A 24,699-nucleotide genomic window follows, 5' to 3' on the forward strand; every position below is an offset into this window, starting at 1 on the left:
GCAGTGCTGAATGACCGCGGCGCCATTGCAGACCAACGCAATCCCAGAAAACTGGTCGAAAAGCATGGCCCCAAAGGCCCCAACTCCTAACCTCTCAACCTGGCTCGCACTACCCGAGTAAAATAATTTTATCTTGGAAGAGTACACCACGCTTCTCTGTGACATATGGTCAGGCCAGCACTTCGCTACCGTCTTTGCACTGCGTATTAAATATCGTCGCTATATCAGCGCGGACAGTATCACAGAAAATTATGCCACGCATTTCCAACGCTATTCTGCTGCCTATGAAACAGCAGGTGTAGAAAGCATAGGTTTCATGTTGCACTAGTGCTATGAAATAGCTTCGTGTAGGTGATTGGGGCTACAATTTACTACACCAACGAAAGAAAAATGGCGACTTCTTACACTAGCTGCTCTAGTGTAGCCAGTGTAGGTAAAAAAGAATAGCCCTGCTATTTCAATCCGCCTCGTGCGCTGGTACTACTAGCGCCAACATGAGGCTTCGCGGAGATGCTTTCTGTATGTTCACTCACAGACGCTACCAATGCACTAAGAAGAAAGCGCATTTCACTTACTCTGCCGCTTCCTCTGCCACGAAAACTAGCGCCATCCTTCAATTATGCGCAGCAATGATTCCCGCCTCTTACAACGCTCTTGAAGGTTTCGATCTCTTGTACAGTCTCCCTCTACGCTTTTGAATTTTTTTGACTACCGAGCAATAGGGATGGGCAAAGCAGCTCACTTCAGTGAGCGGCTCGGAACAGTTCACCTCGCTGAAGCGAGCGGTTCATTTGAACGGCTCAGCGGTTCACTCAAATCTAATATTTGTTATACCGCGCGACGCTTCCGCCCTGTGTTGTTTTTTTCTTTTTATGGCAGCTCGCCCCCTCCCCCCTCTCCCTGCCGCGCGTATCTTCAGTCGTTATTTTTTTAATTTCGATAACAATTACATGTATACTCCAAGCGCGTTTCTGCCGTCGTCGAAATCGTGAGGTTCCGTGTCATGTCGAAGGGCAATAAAACACATAAAATCTTTGCGCGGTGACACGAGGACAAGACGAGAAAAAACAAGGACGAGCGCTAACTCACAAGATTGTTCCACACACATGCACGAATAAATAGGAAAACCAATAAAATAATCGCCGCGCTCAGTGTCCTGTATGCGTGAGTGAAAGCACGCGCTGGTGAGCCGGTGATCGCGGCTCAATCTCGCGCAATAAGGCTTTGTCTTGAATAAACTGATTCTGATACCGAAGAGAGGAAGTGCGCCGTCATCCTTCACGCACATGGCGCCGGGTGGAGTGTAGGAAAGGAGGGGGGCACGTTCTTCTAAGTGCAGCCTCTGCAGCCCCCCCCCCCCCCCCCGCCCTTCGGGTGGCTGTATATTGAAAGTCACCTGCGACGGGAAGAAGGCCCGCCGGGCGCAAGGGGAACTGATGGTTGCGGTTCAATATCGGGCGCCATATATGGAGGAAAGCGGAGAGGCAACGCGGGAGCAGGGAGAACGAGGCGGCTTCGACTCTGCCAGATATTGCGCAGTTTGCACGGCAGCGTGCGGACGCGAACGCCGCATCTTCAAAGGGATATGCAGACGGCTCATACCTTTGCGCGCCGTGTTCTCGCCGCTCTTGCGCCGAAGTGGTAGACCGCATGAAGGTCGCTTCGCTCAGTGCTGCTACCGCGCTTGCTCACACCAGCCTTTTCGAAGCGACTGTCAGGGCTCATCGATTGTGATGTGTTCATGTTAGCTTGTGCACGCTGACACTATGCTAGTTAATTTGTGAATGTCAGCGCTCATCGGATGTCATGTGTTCATGTTTACTTGTGCGCGCTGACACCATGTTTGGTTATTCAGTTTGCAAGCGAATGTTTCAAAGTTTGTGCGGCAGATTAGACTATCCTTACTTGGCATAGCCATGTACTAATTTGCTCTCGCAATCGATGCTTCGCCTCTCGAGCAGAACTGCGGCTTTATTTCTTGAGCGCTCACGCGATACTGGTGATCTTGCTATCATGCGCCGGGACAAAAATAATTAAGTCGTATTACACAACAGATCATTTGCCTCGTTCCATTGACGTGCTCATGATAAATGCTCAAAATTTGCGCAGAAGTGGTTGATACAGGCGACATTTTCATGACTACACGAATTAGCATAACTGAAGACCAGGACGTAAAGTTTACGTGCAGCTGTTTTCTTTATAGTCACGGAAGACTTCATCGTCGAAAACTTTTTGCGTCAACGCACGATGCGCGATCGGTAAGAGACGTTCGAGCAGCAGCAGACAAAAAACGGCGCATCCATCACCACTGAAGGCGTCTTCTCTCTTCGGCTGCATCAGTGGCCAGAGCATCCAGTGAACACGCGGTGGCACTGAGCAGCAATGGTGCCGCGCTCCTCAGCACCGTCTGTGGCGAGAGGTGCGACACTTGGAAGGTGGGAAAACTGCGGAACTTAAAGTACGAGCACATGTCGTCCAAAGTCGCACGTATATTCATAATTCGCCATTTTTATTGCACAGGAAGGTGCAAGCGTAGTCCTTGGTGATGCCGCAAATACCTTTAGGCATATTAAAGGAATAAGAAAGCACTGTCATACTGCTGCGTTAACCAGCGGAGACAAGGTGTGCGCTACTTCACATGTTATTTCGCGAAAGAAGTGGACGACCTGAATGTTCAAGCTGTGCAGAGTTTCCCCGTACCAACTTGTGTCAAAGACCTTCGAAGCTTTCTTGTTTCGTTTCTTCTTTTTTTTTTTTTTTTGCTCTTCCGCAGATTTGTGGATAATGTTGCCCATATTGCCCGTCCCCTGACTGACCTCCTCAAGAAAGACGTTCCTTTCTGCTGAGGCTCTGAACAAGCATCTGCTTTCTTGCAGGTCATTACGCCGCTCATCACACCTCCTGTTCTCGCCCATTTTGTCGCCTCCGCTCCGACTGAAACGCCTGTGACTACGGCATCACCGCAATTTTAGCTCAGCGCCAATGCGGACAGAACCACGTCATCGCCTACGCCAGTCGCCTGTTCTCTCTAGCCGAGCGCAATTACTCGATTAGAGCGGGAGTGTCTCGCCCTCATTTAGGCGATCGGCAAGTTCCCACCCTACATATATATATATGGTCGACCATTTACAGTTACAACCGATCACTATGCCCTTTGTTGCCTTTCCTCCCTCAAGTACACCACTGGACGCCTCGGTCGCTGGGCCATATGGCTGCAGGTGTACATATATACCGTGCTCTACAAATCGGGTCGTCTACATCAGGACGCCGACTGCCTGTCTCGTCATCCCGTCGATGCTCCGGACGGTTTAGTGGATGTCGCACCGATCTGCGTTCTTTCACTCTCCGCCTTGAGCGACATTGGGGGTAAACAACGACCTGATGAATCGTTACAGCACATTATCGAAAGCCTGCTCTGCGATCCGCCTTACTCATCTCTTCACATGTTCGTGCTACAAAATGGCATCCTGAATCGCCGCAACATGCATCCATCACCACCCTACGGGCCCGAGCTCCCAACCGTCAAACCGTCGAATCCGTCGAAGTACAGATAGTACTCCAGCAACTGCATGACGTTCCCACCGTTGGACACCTTGGCGTCACTCGGACCTATGACCGAATGCGGTGACGGTTTTTCTGGCTCCGTCTAAACCGCTCTTCTCTTCATCTTCTCATCTCTTCACATGTTCGTGCTACAAAATGGCATCCTGTATCGCCGCAACATGCATCCATCACCACCCTACGGGCCCGAGCTCCCAACCGTCAAACCGTCGAATCCGTCGAAGTACAGATAGTACTCCAGCAACTGCATGACGTTCCCACCGTTGGACACCTTGGCGTCACTCGGACCTATGACCGAATGCGGTGACGGTTTTTCTGGCTCCGTCTAAACCGCTCCGTCCGGCACTATGTTGCCACGTGTGAGTCGTGTCAATGCCGGAAAGACCAGCTGTGCATTTTGCTCGTCAGCTGCAGCCTTTGTATTTAGTGGCCGACCTTCTCTTTCGCGTTGGTGTTGATCTGCTCGGACCTTTCCCAATATAACATGACGAAAATATGTGGATTGCCGTCGCTAAGGACAATACAACTCGCCATGCTATTACTAGAGCCCTACCGACCAATTCCGCTACAGATGTCGCTGACTTCTTGCCTCGCGACGTTACCTTGCACCACGGTGCATCTCGTCAACTTCTCACGGAGCACGGCAGATGCTATCATGCCAAATTCATAGACAACTTACTTTGATCATGTGCTACAAAACACAAGCTTACTACCGCTTACCATTCTCAAACTACCTTTCTTACTGAGCGCCTGAGGCGCACATTAACTGACATGCTAGCAATGTATATTTCCTCCGATCATCGCGACTCGGACACTGCTCTAACATTTGTCACGTTCGCTTACAATTCCTCGCACCACGACACAGCTAGCTACTCACCCTTCTATCTCCTCTTCGGCCGTGAGCCCACTTTACCTTTCAAGACTATCCTATCGACCGCACTCGACTCATCTTAGAGTACACTCGGCATGTCATAGCGGCAGTGGCCCGCATTCTCTTTCTGCTTGGCAGACACACCAGAAGTGCCATTACGACCAGTGCCGTCACGACGTGGAGTACAAACCAGGTGCTCTTGTGCTAGTTTGGTCTACAACTCGGCGTGTTGGTCTTTCCGAAAAACTCCTCTCACGATACTACGGCCCTTACCACATCCTTCGCCATGTGACCTCTGTCGCATATGAAGTGTCTCCACAGGATGGCACCATGCCTTCACCTTCCTCTGACATTACCCACGTCAGTCGTCTCAAACCATACCTTTCTCGGACCAATGAGCTGCACGAATTAGGATGCTTTTTCCGACGGAGGTGATGTCACAGTCTGTAATGTGGGAGAAAGAGGACGCTGATGGTGGCCTTGAATACGAAAAAGAGTACAGATGTTTGTCGCTATATTACGCTTGTTGGCTCCGACATTAAAAGCCATCTGTGAATAGCCGTACGCTTCTTCCTGCACGGAACAACATTGCAAATTGAGTAGAATATGGCCTTACTAATTAATGTGTTGTAATGTTGTTTGCGAACGGCCTCGGAAAGATGTTGAATCTGTTTTGCAAAGCGCTTCATTGATTTTGCATATGAGTAACTGTACTATGATCTGATTAGCGCATTTATTCATGTCCTTACCCTGTGAATGCGGAGATGTGAAAATTTGATAAATGTTTGTCTGTTTTAAGAATTTTTATAACTTTCCTTCGTTGAATCTTGTTTGGCAGTGAGCAAAAAACGTTTGGGTTTTCTATCGATGCAGCTGATATTTGAGGCAAGGTGCGTAATTACCACAAGTCTTAATTATTTAAGCAAAACTCACACAAACTGATTCCCTGATTCTTTAGGCAAGTGAGTGGTCTTTCACGAGCCGTATCACACAAAGCCGGTATGTCAAGCGGTATATGTCCCCACAAAGTTTGCTATGTACCGTTCCTCACAAACCCTTTGACGGCAACCTTTTTCAGTTATTATGTGCCACTGTACAATTAACTTTTATACGCCAAATTGGTTGACTGTATACATGCCCTAGTGAATATGTCCCGCTCTTTTTATTACTGACCATGCCATACAACATCAAATACTCTCTCGTGAGGACGTAAACTGTTATTAAAATGTACAATGTGTATCAATATTGCACAGAAATAAACGTATTCGGAAACTATCGACGATAATTATCAATGTTATTGCGAAGGAGCGAGCAAGGTGGCACTCCCCCTTTCCTTGCCGCCCATGAACACGAGAGCTGGCCCTCAGCGCCTTTCTTCGCCTTTCGTAGAGCTGCGCAGAGCGCACGTGTACGCGTCTTCCTTTCCCTGGTGTCTTGGCATCAACGCGGTCGGGGTTCGACGGAGCGCTCCCCTCTGTCTGAAAATCCTCTAGGGATTCCTGCCCAAGGGCACACGCCCTTTCTTATGCACCACGATAACACACAGTGGTGTACATGTCGTGTTATTTGCCTAGTCTGCGCTAAAATGCTATACAACGCGCATTTCAACACGCTGAACAATGGCAACGGTCAAAAGAGGCGGAGAAAGTTATTCGCTTTATTAAACCCTCATCATCATCAGCCTATGCTCGTATGTCTACGGCAGGACGCAGGCCTCTCTCCCTGCAATCCCCAATTTCTGGATATATTTCTTGCGCTAGCCACTGCAAATTTCTTAATTACATTGCTCCACCTCACATTCTGCCGTCCTCGACTCCACTTCCCTTCCCTCGGCATCCATTCCGTAACTTTTTGTAATTGTCCACTGGTTATCGACCCTACGCATCACATGGCGTGCCCAGTTCTATTTTTCTCTTTTAATGTCAACTAGAATATTGGCTTTCCCCGTTTGCTCACTGATCCACACCACTCTTTTTTCCGTATCATAATGTTACGCCTGACATTTTTCGTAACACCGCTCTTTCCGCGGTCCTTATTCTCGAGCTTCTTTATTATTCTCCAAGTTATTGCCCTATATGATAGCACTGGTAGAAAGCAATGATTGTAAAGTTACCTTTTTAACGACAGTGGTAAGCTCCTAATAAATGTTTGGTAATGTCTGCCGGATGCACTCCAACCCATTTTTATTCCTCTAAATTTTTTTCTCAGTATTACGGTATAGTGTGTGTAATTGACTAAGACAAACATACTCCTGTGCACTATAGAGGCTCACTGGCGATCATAACATTGTATTCCCCTTGTCTTTGCGAGCGTTGAAAGGCGGCTCTGCTTTGAGTGAAGCGCCAAGCCTCTTTTCGGGTGTTGATGTCTTTGTAGCAAGATGCATTTATGGAGGTACGTCCTTCAGTTCGGCGAGTCGGTGAAGTTGTGCTTCCTTTTTGTAACACGGAATGATATGCTAAGCTTTCTTCTGGTGACAATGTATGAACCGGCGGAATGAATCTTCTACGTGTGTCTCAAAACGGTCCATGATGTTTTCCAAGATGCGTTTCGAAGATTCAAAGGGGTCGAAAACTGTAGTTCACTACCAGCGGAATGTCTGCTAGGTGGTTGCTGAAGCCGTACTGCAGTTGTCGCCTTTGCGTTAAGCAAGCGCAGCCATTTGACCACAGTCATCTTCATTCCGGCGTACTAGGATATATTAAGCAGATTTTTGTGATTTCGGGTAAGGATGTTGGAGTGCCCAAAAGGTCATGACGTAAACTGGAACCTTCGCTTTACTTTGTATCGCACGCCATTCATGTTCCATCTTCACGGTCATCCTGCTCAATGCCCATAACCCCCACATGCCTGACGCCAACGTTGATTTTATGCAATGACTTTCGATAACAATAAATATCTACAGAGATTTTCACAAACTGCAATTTTGCGTCTGCAAAATTACTAATTGCGAACTACTGCTTTACTACTTACTACTTTACTGCTACTACTACTACTTTATGGCTGGCGACTAGGCGGTTTTTACCATAAACCTAGTTTTCTCAGGTGCAAGTTCATTTTAATACTCTGTACGCTGACCACTCCCATCGCACCGTAGAGGAGTATTGATAGATTCAGAGCTAATTCGCAAGCATTCGACAGGTATTCAGCAAAACCAGACAAAACAAGAAAATGTAAAAGTCAGTACACTGATCCACTCCTATCACACCGAAGAGGAGTATTGCAAGAGCCAGAGTTAGTTTGCAAGCATTTGACTGGTACTCAACAGTACAAGACGAGACGAAACAAAGATGTCTAAGTGGGGAACGCTTATTGAATTGTTCTTATTTTATTTCAGTCCTGTCCGTGAGCAAGGCAACCAGAAGGGCCTACGAACAGGAGCCTGCAGGCAAACCAGGGTCCTTGCCGTCAAAGAGCCTCGACGCAATTGGATCTTACGTGATGAAGCAAGTCATGTGCTTCAAAAAAGCGGTGAGTGAGCATTTTAACGTAGTCCTGAATCCCAAGAAAAATTTTCCGTTCGCTTTGAGCTTGCGCTCTTTCAAGCGAAGCTTGCATTGGCTCACACGTTTTCATGGCGTTGTGATCACGCAAAAAACCCAGTTGTTCCCGCAGCAGAACAGCTGCAGGAAAGGTCGGTTTGGTAAGTTGACTCCTCTACCAGCACCGGAGCGTGGGTCATTAGCAATGATTCCAGCTGCATGTGGGCGCGCCACGGGCGCCACCAATGGGAGCCATTTCGCTATCACTGGGGAAGAAAAGTGCAGCAAAGGGTTTCGCGCGCGCTGTACGGGCTTGGTTTCCGTTCAGTTCACTCTCGAAAAACGGACGGGACGCCCACACGTTGTGCGTTCCCCGAACAAGAAAGAAGCCTTCCAAGAGTGGCAGCGAGAACTCGCCCGCGAAAGGAATTGCCGTCGGCGCGCCGATCCAGCCGTTACAGCCGCCCGAGACCACGCAATCCGACTGCAACGAGTAGGTCGCGAGCACTGGCAGCAGGAGGCCGAAGCAATCCGGCATCGTTACCTTTGGGTTAGTTAACCGTGACGAAAGTCAGGTGCACGCACAACAAGTATTGCTTACCCCGATTTTCCAGTAGGGGGGAGGGTTGGTAATTTTGGTTAAATTGCCCTGCGCAGTAATTACGACTGCTAGAACAGTCAGCTCTGCCATCACTTACGATTTTTTTATTGGAAAGGAGGGTCGCTATTCAGGCGACTCAGTGCGTTACGAAATTAATGCAGTACCCTCTGTGTTCCGGGCTAATAGTAGCACTAGACAGCATAATAGCATTAGCATAGTCGTAATAGCATTAGATACATGGGACTCACAAAAAAGAGTGGTGCACACGAGAGCTAACTTGTAATTGGCCTCCACACGGGCAGGTCCGTAGAGCATGCATAAAGCTAGTCATAATTGATCGCGGCTCAATGATAATACGTGGTGATGAACATGACACGCTATATTTAAAAACACACATAAGAGAACAAAAACAAATAGAAGCAAGCCTCAAACGTGAAAGAATTAAAAACTCTTGAATATGCATCACTTACATAGTGCACGCCTTTCAAGCACCATCTGTGACTTAAAAAAATCTAAGTCGCCAAAGCGCAAGGCCTTAACGGTAATTCGGCCTCAGCATCTCGACCCCTCAAAAGCCTTCTGTTGTTTCTATTCATTAGCTCGCTGAAAACTGTCCATGTCCTTGCATTTAGCACTGCAAATGGAATGATGTTTTGAGCTGAAAAATGAGTGCTCATTGGGCTAGAAAAGAAGCCGCGTGCTTCTAAAGTTAGTCATTGCTCAGACGAAGCCTGTCTGAAGAAGGTGTGCTGTCACAAAATGCTATAAAGTATTCCAGTGATGCCCGGCACAAGCAGCCTAGCTGTCGTACGTGCCGGTTCTGCGGGAGGGAGGTCGTTTGAACGGCACTTCACAAGAGGTACGGCATGTAGGTTGCAAAATAACACGATCTACACGCAATCACGCGTTGTCATCCTCTGTGGGAAACACTGAGGGCAGAAACAGAGGGCAGAACAGAGGGCAGAAATCAAGCCTGTTGAGAAATTTCGAGGATTTTCTATACTGCACATTTATTGCAGTCCTTTGAGAAAGGCACGGTTACACGGAGAGCACTGCGAAGCCATCAGCATTTTGTTGGTCGGTTTAGTTGCTGCCGCGCGTTGCATGTGCATATGACTTTCGCAACTATGATTTCATAATGGAACTTGCATGCATCTTTTTATCTTCTAAAATATTAAGTGAAACAGCAGAATTGCCCTCCTCCCCTGCATCTGGTAAGCCCAGCACACTAGATTTCTTTTCTAAAAAGTTACATTTGTATCCTAAAATCACATTCAACCTTATTGGCCACTTCTGCAGTGAAACACAAATAACACTTGCCCTTTTGATGACGATGGATTCGTGATCTAGTGCCCGCTTATATAATGCTTCGAAGCTACGAGTTAAGTCAGCGGTTGACTTCCGACACTTGTAGACTTTGCAAGGGGAGGAACGGTCATTCGGTGTACGAGTATAATCAACTATATTTCTTGCATTCTGCAGAGTGATTTGGTTTTTCACCTACCGTTTACAAAAAGTTTAGTGTAACAATGTATAAAACCGTCTTTTTATGTGTGGGTAAAGGCAGTAGCAGTTCGGTCTAGACCTCTTCGCAACAATACTGTAGTAGTATAAAAATAAAATTAAACAGAACGAAACAGAGCCTTCTACATGAGATATATAAGGTTATGTGCTTTCAGGTATCGTGCATTCAGGTATCGTATCAGCAAACGCGAAGATGCATTCGCAGGCATGAACGCGCAAAAGTATTCCAAGGCATCCTAAAAAGTACCTGGACATTGACATTTTCAAGCCTGCAGCTGTTCCGGCCGTCTCCTCAATCAGCAAAGCGATGGCTTGTCCCAATGTTTCCAGTTGAAGAGCTAAACTGTGTTCCCATAAGAACAAAAAAAAATGCTTTCATTTACTTCGTTTATAAAGCCCACTCTCTCCTTGTCTCTGCCACAGAGGAAATACTAATTGTGCTAGCGACCGCGGATTTTAAACATACATCCATGGAAGTATCAAGCGGATGCTCTACCCACTCACGTAATCACAGCTAAGTATTTACGAGCTCCTAACGAGATTCGGACAGCTTTTCACACGGCAAGCTCTCACACATTATATTGTTACGCGAAAGAAGGAATAAGAACTGGAGACTATTTAACAATGTGTATTTACAAAGGATAATGCAGCGCTAGCCAGTTCAGCCGACAGTTCGAGACCCTGAGAGTGTGCGCCGTCTTCGTTGGGGCGCCCGCGTGCATCGGCCACACGCAATATGCATGCATCAATGTACCTCCACGTAGGGCATAGGGAACGCAAAGGTTGCGCGGGCATTCTTTATTAGGAAACCTGCGTTTCCCCACTGTGAGAGCTGTTTGATTGCCAGGTTAATGGACTGCGGGAATCTTAGCGGGTTATTTCCTTCACGTTCTTTCTCTTTGTGTTTCTTTTTGTTGCCCATATTCGACTCACGCGAAGTGTGTACTTCGTTCAGGAAGCTGTCAGTCACTGGGATATTCAAGTTTGCTTGTCCCGATTGCAGCGAGCTTTTAGTGCATAGACACACATCATGTGGTAGCTGGAAATGGTATTAGTTCTTGCCTGTGGAATAAAGTTATCAGGCAATACACAGGCCGGATGTGTGACTGTAATTACGACTTGTGTTTTACGCGCACAATACCTGCAAAGAATTGTGCCTGCTAATTGTTTAAATATTAAACGTATATCATTGCAACATTCTGCGCAGTTTAGTCAGACAATAAACGTATACACTAAGAAGTCAATTTTTTAATTAATGAATTCATTCCTCAGAAACGCATTATATCCAACTCTCATGCTTGTGGTTTAACGCGCGTCTGCCGTGCCTACTGAAAACGGCCATTCCGACGGGCCAAGGCAACTGAAACGGCCGAACGCTGCACGCTTACGCCACCGCTAAGACGGATTATAAACAAACTTCGTATGAAGCAAAACAAAATTTCTACCAGCACACGCTCCCGCTCCTTCTTATAGATAATGCGTGGAAATTTTGGAATGTGGTCAGCGGGAATAAGCCGAATGCAATAGATCTTTGCTATGATCACAACACTCCAATACGCCAGAGCAATTGCTGCAAAGTGTTAAGTGATTTTTTTTTGCCTCGTGTTTTTCTTCTACCTTGCCGAATGTTTTCCCTCATCCTTGTACATCTGACTTTTTACCCATGGATCCAATACTCATTGATTCGGTTGGTTTGACATGTTTAATTGAGAAACAGAAGATTTCATCTTGTTCAGGCGTCGACGGCATTACAACGAAGTTCTTGAAAAGTACATCTACCTGCTCATCATTCATTCTTTGCGCAATCTTTGAACAGTCATTACAGAGTTGTACCATTCCTCCTGATTGGAAGGCGGGGAAGGTGGTTCCATTGCATAAATCAGGTAGTAAAGTTTCAACACTAAACTATCAGCCGATTTCATTAACCAGCGTTACCTGTAAACTTCTTGAGCACATTATTTATTCTCATCTTATTACCTTCCTTGAATCTAACAACTTTTTGAATTCATGTGAACATCGCTTCAGATAATTTTTTTTTCCTGTGAGACGCAGCTCCTATCTTTCACTAATGACTTATTTCGCGCTATAGATACTAACGTTATTGTGGATTGCGTTTTTTAGACTTTGGTAAGACGTTTGACACTGTTTCTCATGATCTATTATTAATTAAACTCGGTGCTCTTAATATTAACGATCAGGTATTAGGCGGGATTAAATGTTTTCTTTCCAACCGTAGTCAATATGTCTCAGTTAACGATTTTGACTCGCCTCTTGTTTCCGTAGCTTCTGGAGTACCTCAAGGTTCGGTGTTAGGTCCTCTACTGTTTTTAATTTACATTAATGATATTCCTGATAACGTTATCTCCCATATAAATCTTTTCGCAGATGACTGTGTGCTTTATCGTTCAATTACTAATCCCTCTGATGAAGCATGTTTGCAATCGGACTTGAACGCAATTTCTGCATGGTGCAGCGAATGGCTCATGACACTTAACGCCACTAAGTGCAAACACCTGCGTATCTCCAGCCGTCCTCCTGAATACACCCCTCGCTATCTTCTTAATAACACTCCGTTATCATCTGTCTCATCGTACAAATACCTGGGTATTCGCTTGAACACAATCTGTCCTGAAAAATCCCCGTCACCTACATAACTAACCAGGCTAACCGCGCGCTCGGATTCCTACGGCGCCATTTCATAGCTTCTAACAGCACCGTTAAGCTTCATCTATATAGGACGTTAATCAGACCTAAACTAGAATATGCTTGCTCTATTTGGAATCCTAATCAGATGACCTTAATTAACGCTTTAGAGTCTGTTAAAAACCGCGCCGCCCGTTTTATTGTTTCAAATTATTCCCGAACAGCGAGCGTATCTGCAATGAAATCGGCACTTGGTCTTCCCGTTCTTTCTCTGCGCCGAAAATATTTTCGCTTATGTCTTTTTCACAGAATTTTTTATACCAACCCTATTCTCAAAGATAAGTTACTCCTCTCTCGACCCAATATATCTTCACGCACAGACCACAACTTCAAGGTAGGAATACCGCAATGCCGAACTAGCCTTCGAATAAATTCATTTATTCCTCGAACTGGAAATGACTGGAACCACCTCCCTGCCTTCATGGCTGCCATCACCGACGTCAACAAATTTAAGAAAACTGGCGCCGATTTTGTATGCCCGTCCTCTCTGTAATGCCTCTGGCCCTGAGAGTACTGAAATAAATAAATAAATAAATAAATAAATAAAAAATAAATAAATAAATGAAGAACACAGAGGCAAGGTTGTGTCGATACCTAAGTTGTAGCAGTAATGCAGTACTCAGCTCAAACATTCCGTGACTTGTGCGTATTCTTAAAAACATCGATGGTAAGTGTAGTAGAGAGTTAGTGGCTCAATGTTCGAACGCAAAAGAAAACTCAGTGAGTGATGAAAAGGAAGGAACACGTTTGTATACAATGCTGTTAGTGCATCGGGAAAGCGTTATTCATAACGAGTAGATGGTATATTGATGGAGGCTTGATTTCACTCATTTTCTACTACGCGCAGAAACAAATTCCGGGAAAGATTCATTTCACGCAAATGTATTTATTTTTTATTCTTAATAGTATGGACAAGACATGATGTGGGACCTCTTTTATGAAAAGTCTGCTGTGCAGCTTGCCTACCAAGTAAGTTCTGAATGTCTCATTATGGCACAACATTGTATGCGAATTCCCTCCCACGATAATTGCCACAAGTTCACTATTTTCATCTTTGTCGCTAAAATTTTTCTACGTTTTTCATACAATAAGAGGCAAAAAAGTTTTGATTGTTTTCCTTTTAGCTCACACACATTGCGTTATGCACAGTATAAAATAATATATTAATCCTAAGTACGTCTGTTTCAGTGTATACTGTGTGATAAGGCAAAAGCACATTTTACCTAAATCCTATTGGCAAGATCACGATCCCCTAAACGATTTTTTTAGATATTGATAGAGTTCTATGCGGCAGTACCAGAATATATTCTCCGGACATTTCTCACACATGCTCAATAAGTTTTCATTATGGTTTATTGTCACTTTTTTGTAAAACTTATCAAATCACGTCATCCAGTTCCGTAATGATTGGGTTACGACAAATACGTAATGATCAACAATAACAAAGTGTAAGGGTAGTTCACTCTACTTTAATAGCGTGGCATTGTACCAACATAGTGATTTTTGCGCAGTAGAAAGAAATGGAGCATTATGCAACACTTGAAAGCAAATCAACGATTTCCGCCAATTACCGCTGGTGTTCTTGTTTGGCGATACGCTGTATACTGGGCCAAGTTGTGAGGAAGGGGGGAAATACCGGCAACCGCTTTTTGATGTAAAAATGAAATGAATACCTTTTATCAGGCAGCGCCGAATAAAAAACTCCACTAACAATCTCTTTCACACTATGCGACTGTTGATATTACTGCTGTTTAATTGATCGCACGTAAATTAAAAAGGAATCCGATGTCACTTACCAGTGAGGCGACAGAATGCATCACGCGCTTTAGAAATCGAGCATTTATTTTCGCCACTTCTCCAATCTTACGATTCTTTCATTTCTCTTTTGATGGCCTAAAATTAGCAGTGCATATTCTTACATGTTTTTCAATAAGAAAATAGAAACAAAGAAAGAAGGAGAAAACATTTTGATGTTAGGAAGCGTCAGTGGTGTTTGTCTATTGTTACCGAAAGCTGCAGCAATTTTCGTGCTGCAAAAAAATAAAGAAATACATGTGTGTTTTAGGAAATAAAAAAAAAAACACTAAGGAAAGCTCCTGTATATAAATATGTAAATCAGAATGCAATAAAGTCGTCCCTACTGTAAACTTGTCTTTGTGAAATTTCACCTATACCGAGCTACACTGCCATATAGCGTTTTCAGTACTGCCGTTACGCTTAGCTTGCCGAGTGGCGTTGCGCATGCAGTACTGCATGAGCACCGCCACTCCGCATGTTAAGCGCAGCCGCAGTGCTTAAAACGTCATATTGCGGTGTAGCTCGGGATAGGTGAAATTCTAGCTGAAATTCGCAGGAGGAAATTGATTTGGCCAACCCATTTATTGCGCCTTACAGATACAGGTTTATTAAATATCAAACTGGGTGCCCAAGGATGCCAATGTCAGTTGAGGGCGCAGGTCATACCAGTGTGACATTATCAATTTCTGAAGTACACAACAGCTTCGAGTGACATAACCAATTCGTTATTCGGTTTTCATGTCAAGTAAGACAATATGACATCACGGATGAATCAATTCAAAATCTTCTCCGGAGTGCTCCACGACCGCTATATTTCATGCGACATATACAGGGTGTGTCCGGAAAGTAATTCAATTATTTTTTCCCGGCGCCGCTATTCAACGTACCATAATCAGATTACTTGGCTTAGGCGGGCGGAACGTTAGTTCTTCATCATTGTTTAGTGCAGTCTGCTCCAAGCTCTGGGAGCGTCAGAATCGCTGTTTCTGTGAGCCTCCTGACAGTGCTCTGTTACGACGTGCGATAGCAGCCGCACGCGAACAATGGTATGCGTTCAAGTTATGTGTTCAACTCGACAAGAGTCTTGCTGATACCTACCAAATGATTCAGCAAGCCTACGAGAATTCTCGTTTGTTTCAAGGTGGTTGAAGGCGTTTAAAGGGGGTCGAGAAGACGTGGATGATGCTCCGCACTCTGGACAGCCATCACTGAGCAAAATTCACGAAAATATATCTCGTGTTCGTAATTTTCGTACACCGACCTTCGAATGAGTGTGCAGATTATAGCAAAGACTCAATATTCCGAAAACCACCGTGCATGACACCGTAAGCGACAATCTGAATATGCGGAAAGTGTGCGCCAAGCTGGTACTGTTGACTGACGACCACAAGAACAACTGAGTGGTTATCGTGAGTGAACTTTTGGAACGCGTGCAAATTGAACACTAAATTTTGGAATGTCATTAGCGGTGACAGAACGCACCTATTCGAGTACGATCCTGAGATGAAACGCCAAAGTTCCGAATGGCACACCTTGGAGTCCCCTCTCCCCGAGAAGGCAAGAATGAGCAAGTCGAAAGTGAAAACAAGGCTACTTGTCTTTTTCGACGCCAAGGCTATGGTTCACAAAGAATTCGTACCCCAAAGGCAGACAGTGAACGTTGCCTACCGTGTGCATGTGCTCGAGAGATTGAGAAAAAGGGTCCTCCGAACGCGAAGAGATAGAGCTGATACCTGTCAGTTGCACCATGACGACACTCACAGCCACAATTCTCTGCGCGTACGGGAGTTTCTGGCCAAGCACAAATTGGAGACGCTGCCCCAGCGCCCCTATAGTCCTGACGTGGCTCCAGCGGACTTTTTTCTCTGCCAGATAATCAAGAGCGCCCCGAAGTGAGTCCGTTTTAGGACCATCGAAGCTATCCAAACCACCGTGACAAAGGCTCTTTTCATTTGAGAGCTTTGACTGTTGCGAGCTTTCGCTGCCATTTCATCTTCATAGAATGAAATGGTTGTCATACATGGTTGAAACAATATGTATGTAAGGAAATACTGCAATATCCTTCTTATTGGCCTGTTTAATAGAAATGGATTGTAGTATGCCTTTTTTCGGAAGCTAAACAAGCAGTGATTCGGCAACTGAAAGCAGGGGAGAGCTCGGAAAATTCGCCTTTTCCAGAGGCCGTACTTGAAGTTGAGAAGTGGAAAGTGTCTTGTCGTGACATGATTTTAAAATAGGTGGTCTAAAACATGATGATGCTATACCCCGTTTTATACGCTCCGAATTCGGAGAATCGAAAGGCAGCAATGCTTTTTTTGTACTTGGTCTCGAAGGCCCGACAAGCATGGTCAGGGAGTCTTCCCATGGAACTTTGATTAATGAGATTGTACGCGCGAGACGAATAGTGTACTTTAGTGACAGTATGCAAGCACCAGTGCCTACATTTGAACCTTCGACGAGACATGGATAAAAGCCCACTCGCTTAACCCGCAGATCAGATTTTCGGCGATCGCCAAATCTACTCGTAGCTATAGTTGCGATTTGGGTGTCACTTTTGTGGGCACAAATTCGACCAATGAAGAGTTGTGCACACATTTATTTCAGGTTGTTTTTCAACGTCGCTACAACCTGAAAAGACGTCTTAATGGATCTACGGACATCCACAACTAATGCGCCATGGCCTTAACACATGAAATCGCACTTCATAACAAAAGCCCTTTGACAACAGGCTCATTAAAAATAAACAATGTTTCTGTTCCTCCCTCTAATGTTTTTATGTCGATAGAAAGGTCGTTTTACATGAACGCACCCACAGTGTGGCCCTATCATTTCTCCGGTTTCTTTTTCTTGCTAGTAACCAGCGCTTAGCAGTTATGCTACATCCATGCAGAAGAAGGCGGAGAAGAAAGGTTGAGTGAAATAGTTTTGTTTGCTGTCGAGCTGAGATAGTCACTTCATGTTAACAATTAAAAAAAGCTTCGCTGAGCTGTCTGCGCATGACAATATTTCAGGAGGCTTAACATGTTGATTCACTAGCTCATAGAATAAGCTTAAAATATATACTTCGCTGCAGTTTTCAACAAAGTCAACTAAAACCTAGCCTTAAACAATTATAGTAGGACGAAGTTGGTAACAGTTTTAAGATGCCCTCTGTTTAAACTACGGTATATCAACTACTGGAGCTATTCACTGGGGTAGTTATTCAACTACGGTAGTTCGCAGTATCCTTGAAAGGTGAAATCAAAATAGAGAGCACTGTAGCAAAAGGGCTGCGCTTATGCTGATGTTGAGGGCTGTTGCAAAATATTGTGTAAGCCAAATTGATAATCTTAAAAATTGACTGAAGCAGACTGGTACATTCTCTTGCTGATGATGACAGTGATAGAACATATAGAAAATTGATATCAGTTCTTTATCAAAATAAATGCGCAATTGCAATTAGCGCAAGTGGTATGTGTAAGGGAAACCTCAAGGGACGTTCGATTATTCGTTCCCTGAGAAAATATAACGTATCGCTGTGAGATCAAGCGGTAAATGACGTTAAGTGACGTAATTATTGTTAATAGCTATGTTGCGTTAGTTATAACACAGTCTTTTTGCTTCGCAGGTTTGGAGGATGGCGTACAATCATGAAACCGTAAACAAGGACACGCAGCTGCGACTCGCGTACATAAAGTTTTTCAGCGAAGAGATGCTGTTCTTCGTAACGGCAGCTAACGTAAGTGAAATGTTCAGAACACGGTGGCATGATAACATAGAGATAACTGGCAAGTCTGCTATGCAGGCTTCGTTCGTAGCGGGCCGCGCGAGACACATTGTCCGCGCCAGCCACGCTAGTCACAGCATCAAGTGCTAATGTAAACCATGTGCGAATATAATCATAATACCAAATTGCGCAACAGAAATATCTTTAACGTATCGTATTCGTCGTAATCGCCGGTGATTTTCTTTAAGTTGAGCAAGCTGTGCGCTTGTGCGAACCTGCAAACACGCCATCGCAGTATGCGCCAATACTAATTTACGAAGTGGCACCCCTCCACAAATTTCGAATGGCATGTACACTATTAAGTAAAAATACTTATTAATTGTTTGACCATATGCAGCCGAAAGTTGCATATCGTCCGTTAAAATATACAGGCAGAAACTCCTCTGGAAGTTGGGCAAGCATGCGTAAGCATTGCGCGACTTGCTCATATTCATGCCGCCTGGTGTGATTATCAATGCTATGAAACTTACCCTGACGAGTATAAAGATTACAAACCCTTAGCTGTCATTATTCACCTTGTCGCAATAGATCTGACTCTTCTCCACTCTTATAGGTAGTTATCAACCATCGGACTCGATCCGATTATTATGAATGCTTCTCTGTCCTTATCAACCTTATCGGCCATAATTCTACCCTTTCCCACTTTTATTGGTCCTTATCCACATTATCGGACTTGATCCGACCTATGTGAACCATTATCAGGTAATAATATCATCAGACTACTCAACAATACTCAACTACTCAACTAGTCAACTATCAGACTACTCAACAATAGACCATATTAACACTATCAATCAGGTGATAGAAAAATGTGCGGAATATAATCAACCTTTATATATAGCTTTCATTGATTACGAGAAAGCGTTTGATTCAGTCGAAACCTCAGCAGTCATGGAGGCATTGCGTAATCAAGGTGTAGACGAGCCGTATGTAAAAATACTGAAAAATATCTATAGCGGCTTCACAGCCACCGTAGTCCTCGATAAAGGAAGCAACAAAATCCCTATAAAGAAAGGCGTCAGGCAGGGAGATACAATCTCTCCGATGCTATTCACAGCGTGTTTACAGGAGGTATTCAGAGACCTGCATTGGCAAGAATTGGGGATAAGAGTTAATGGAGAATACCTTAGTAACTTGCGATTTGCTGATGATATTGCCTTGCTTAGTAACTAAGGGGACCAACTGCAGTGCATGCTCACTGACCTGGAGAGGCAAAGCCGAAGGGTGGGTCTAAAAATTAATCTGCAGAAAACTAAAGTAATGTTTAACAGTCTCGGAAGGGAACAGCAGTTTACAATAGGTAGTGAGGCACTGGAAGTGGTAAGGGAATACATCTACTTAGGACAGGTAGTGACTGGGGATCCGCATCATGAGACAAATAATCAGAAGAATAAGAATGGGCTGGGGTGCGTTTGGCAGGCATTCTCAGATCATGAACAGCAGGTTGCCGTTATCCCTCAAGAGAAAAGTTTATAATAGCTGTGTCTTACCAGTACTCACGTACGGGGCAGAAACCTGGAGGCTTACGAAAAGGGTTCTACTTAAATTGAGGACGACGCAACGAGCTATGGAAAAAAGAATGATTGGTATAACGTTAAGGGACAAGAAAAGAGCAGATTGGGTGAGGGAACAAACGCGAGGTAATGATATCTTAGTTGAAATCAAGAAAAAGAAATGGGCATGGGCAGGACACGTAATGAGGAGGGAAGATAACCGATGGTCATTAAGAGTTACGGAATGGATTCCAAGGGAAGGAAAGCGTAGCAGAGAGCGGCAGAAAGTTAGGTGGATGGATGAGATTAAGAAGTTTGCAGGGACAAAATGGCCACAATTAGTACATGACCGGGGTAGTTGGAGAAGTGTGGGAGAGGCCTTTGCCCTGCAGTGGGCATAACCAGGCTGATGATGATGAATATTATCAGAATTGATCCGACATTATCGCTAGTCGCTCTTTCTCACCTGATCGAATAATCCATGTCGAACCATTATCAACCATGGTGAGACCCATATAATCCCTCATCACTCCGTATCATCCTTATGAAGTCATTGACTGCTTATCTGTCGGTGTGGCGCTACGGGTAGTGCATGAACCCTCATAGATCGCCGGCATTTTGGCCGCTGAAAGAACACCCCAACGGAAGGCATATCCTGCAACCACTGAAGCGCAACAGGAATCTCGTTCGTTTGGCATTACATTTTCGCGAAATTGAAATTTTCCCGATGTCTACAATGCATGAAGTCTGCTCTTCATGCGGTTTTAGATATGGCTTTTATTCTACTACCACCAAATCCTTCAGGAAAGCGTTCATAGAAACTATTGTTTGAGATAATATTTTTGTTGTAGCGATTGGCCTTACGTGACCGACAGGTTTCACTTTTGGGTAGGCACAGAAATATAGCTATATGGTTTAACGTACCAAACCATACCATCCCAACGCACTCTACACGGGCATTTTTCTATATAGCCCCCATCGAAAAGTCACGGTCAGGATTTGAGCCCGTGTCCTTATGCTAAGCAACAAGCAAGCAACGCTAAGCAACAACCGCAGGCAATACCATCATGGATGGGCGTGAAGCTAAAGGGCCACACGCATGTGCTGAAATCTCTTCTTCATGAGTAGCCTATAACAATGTTCCCTGCTTGGTGTGCATAAAATAAGATGTGCTGGTTTTAGAGGTATGTTTTGCGAGTTTAAACATGAGGGACCCTTTACTTACTCTCTCTGCGCAGCCACACCTCCTGGATAGGTGGCTGCTAAAGACCCTTCTTAGCTGCCTACATCGCGGCTGCTTTCACTTAGATAACGATCTGAATATGCTGTCTTTTTGAGCGGTGTTTCGTCCGACTGGACAAAAAGGAGGCGGTGGGGGAAAGCTCTGGAATGTATATATAGGGAGCTTCGGCAATGCCCCCAATTTCTTTTCTGAAAACACGTCTTCACTATCCGTGATTCCTGACTCAGCGTATTGCAGTGACAGGAAGCCCATGTAGTGGCATTCTGCTTTTGGTTGAAGCCTCTATGTCAAGCGATTGACTGCTTCTGTCTGAAATGTAGCGGAAACATTTGCCAGTCTGTAGAATTACCGTTGCTCTTAGGTACGCTGCGTTGGAAGTTCGTCCAAGAAGAACAAAGATACAAAGAACAAAGTCAACCTTTGTCTCTGGCGCATCTCACCAATTATTTTAATGACACATGCATTGCTTAGACTCCGCTAGCCGTACTGCCTGCCGGCGCCGCAATTCAGCTGCTGTGCATTGCGGAAAAAAAGTATTATTACTTCTCGGGCAGACCTTACAGTCGCCAAGCATTGCGCGAAAAGCGCTAAAGCACCAACTGTCAGCGTTATCAACAAGCGTGGTTGTCGGAGCTGAGATCGAAGAGTGGCTAGGTGAGGAAGGCGCAACACCATCAAGAAAGTACATTTTTAATTCAAGATAATAGTTGAAACGACAAACACCCTAGTACATTATGCTTAACTTTCGCACGCTAAAAATATCAATCTAGTGGAACACCATATGACCACCGCCGAAACGCGTCATGTAGGATGCATGTACTGCAGCAGAGCTCCTCTTTCGCTCTTACCTACGGACGTGCCTGGCCATCTAGAGGCATCGTCGCGATGCCGGCGCGAGCTTTAGTATATGTGACGCGACGTTCATTCCGTCAAGCACCAGAAAATATTGAAGGATATTTTTTGCTTTATTGAAGAGAGGCACATATTCCGTTGTGCATACGCAGTTGTCCAAGTTGGCCTGATGGTTGCTTCAGCACAGGAGCAACGGCAACAACCGTTCTCCCCGTCTTTTCACTCTGTCTGGAGAAAATAGCGTCTACTTTCTCTCTTTCCACATGAACCACCTTATATACCCATTTTAATGACCAGGGATTACCGCATATCCCATGATGTCGTGAGAGTTTCCACGAGGGTAGGCACAGACGGACTTAAATTGGGCTAAAATGCTAAAGAATGCTCATTGAACTAGGGTACTTGTTTTACTTGCGTACGAATAATAATGAGATTAGCATACTTGAGTTGTGTTTACCAACTTTCTGGTGTTTATGTGTTCAGGTGTAATTCAGTCGTCTATCGACGGTTTGTTTTAAATAAGGTTCTAAGCGAACAGGCGAATCTGGTTAGTCGCCGAGCATTGTGAATGTGTGTACGTGCCGTGCTTCATGAACCCCTTTGACGCCAAGTTGGTTCATTGTGTAATGGCGTCGAGGACATAGCATGGCGGCATCTGCGGGAATCTCTCCGTGACGTAGAAAACGTCACCACGTGATACCGACTGCGAAGTGTTCGACGTCTCCAGCCTGGTGTGCAGACCAGCAAAGGTACGTATCGAGCCAATGTACGGCATTGGCCGCTCTCGTCGGAGCGTGTGCACGCGGCGCCACAGACGACGAACGTGAAGAATCCACGCAATGTGGGAGCTCTTATGAAATTCACCTAGTAATCTACAACTCGAAGAACACACACACATCTTGTGTACATTTATGTTTACTACGGCAAGCGTGACTGCGCGCAGCTATCTCTTGCTTTTGCGCGCAAAGTGCGCGGCCGCGAGGTCAGATTTCGATTTGCGTTGATTGCCGCGCACGATTCATGGCAACAATTCGCCCTATGCTTTAGCGCGTAATTAAATTGGCGACGCATATGACGCTTTGATATTGGTTATAGAGTTCACATGACCTATAAAAAAGGTAGCCATACGTACTTTTGCCGTAATAACAATACTGTTTGCAGCATTCGTTGTGGCGAGTGCGGCGTGCAACTTTCGGAGTAATTATCGCGAACAATGATTTATCACCGATATATTTTACTAAGTGGAACTTCAAGGATTGTATTTTTTGTGTCCTCAATCTATGCTTATACTATTTGCGTTTCTCTGCGCAGGGTATTTTCACCGACATGATATCAATTGAACACGCTGCAAGCCCAATGCGCGTCGCTTGCTCAACTCTTAATTATGATCAGCATGTTTTGTTTCCAGTGACTCTGCCGTCTCTAGCATTCGTCGGCCAGCTGTTCAGCACATCACGACTGCTAACAGAAGGAGAGGCAGTGCGTGCGGCTGACCGCGTTCTAATCTCCAGTGGAAATTTTTAAACCTAATTAACCAACTTTAAACTTAATTATCGACTCCAAGAATATTATAATCCGAATAAATGTGTAATTCAGAAAATTGTAGGTCATCATGAAAAACTGCCAACACAGCTTTCTGTCGCTCAATAAGTGCTACCTACAATTGTTTTTCCGAGCACGAGAGAAGCCCGCGAATACACGCGAAGTACCTCGAGCGACCAGTCCCGCGGCAGTTTTGCGTAATTTCGCGGCATAACGGTGTTATCGCCCTTCACGTCACAGCGACGGCCACGGCTGAAATGCGCTTCGAGTGTCCATACAATTGCTCTCGCAATAAAAGATTTACGCCGTGAAATCACCCCGAGTGCTTCACAAAGGCTAGCAAACCGTCAGGTTCTGCATTGCACGTTGCGCTTAAGCTCCCACAAGTTATGCAACCCGAAGAAAATCAGCCGCGAGCTCATCTCCAGCTCCCGATTCCGGCGAAGCTCAGTGTGTTTTGGATAGTCGAAGGGGGTGGAGAGGAAAGTTCAGCGATGGCACTGCTCCGGGAACAAGGCACCGTCTTTTCCCGCCTGGCGCGAATTAGCTTCGTGAATTCTAATACATACAGTTCCGAGTAGTTCCACGTCGCACTATTCGAACACCTTAGCTCCACTGCCGTAAACAAAATCTTCTTCGTGGACGTGCTTGCTACAACACACGCGATAATGAATGGTGGGCTGCTTTCTTGGCTCAGCTTAGTTTTGGGCTACGCATGAAATCTTGCACTGGGCTACTTCGAATACGTTCGGCACAGTGACACCAGGCAGTAAACCGTGCTGAAACGACAAACCAAATCACAGCTTTCGAGATGAAAGAAGCGAGCAGCACGGGCGTGGCTGGCGGCGCCAAAGGCGAGTCACATGATATCGTCGTTTACTACGTCACAGCGATAGCAGCGCTGGTCTCTCCTGTGGTGGCTCTCAAGGACAATATGCCACCAACTATGCGCCGTTCTTCAACGGCAAACAAATGCATTAACAAGTCTACAGTGCTGGCTGGAATTGAACTCGCGTTGTATAATACATGCAATGTCGTCCAAATACATGTTCACACACTTGCTGCACGCCGACTTTGTAGCGGCGTCTCGAGAGGGTGCAGCCTCTCTAAAGGAAAGCGTGAAAGAGCGCTGTTTGCGTTGTGATGCGTGACTCTCACGTTTCCCCTCATATGTTGTTTTCCCGCATAGCTGCCGTCTCCTCTAATCCTGCTTCGCCGCGTGGCTTGATGCCCGCGGCAGTTGGTGTGATCGAAGCGCATAGCG

At 45.2% G+C, this 24,699-nt stretch overlaps 1 protein-coding gene across 1 annotated transcript in view; it reads left to right on the forward strand.

The window, feature by feature from the left end:
• Positions 1-24,699, forward strand: part of LOC126524719 (uncharacterized) — a 451,239-nt gene that overhangs the window by 394,914 nt on the left and 31,626 nt on the right. Inside the window, exons 18-20 of the mRNA XM_055067253.2 lie at positions 7,770-7,903; positions 13,649-13,711; positions 18,147-18,257. Of these exons, the coding sequence (XP_054923228.2) occupies positions 7,770-7,903; positions 13,649-13,711; positions 18,147-18,257 (308 nt within the window). The remainder of the gene's footprint in view (positions 1-7,769; positions 7,904-13,648; positions 13,712-18,146; positions 18,258-24,699) is intronic.

This window comes from Dermacentor andersoni, chromosome 3 (assembly GCF_023375885.2).
Source record: "Dermacentor andersoni chromosome 3, qqDerAnde1_hic_scaffold, whole genome shotgun sequence".
Taxonomy (NCBI): domain Eukaryota; kingdom Metazoa; phylum Arthropoda; class Arachnida; order Ixodida; family Ixodidae; genus Dermacentor; species Dermacentor andersoni.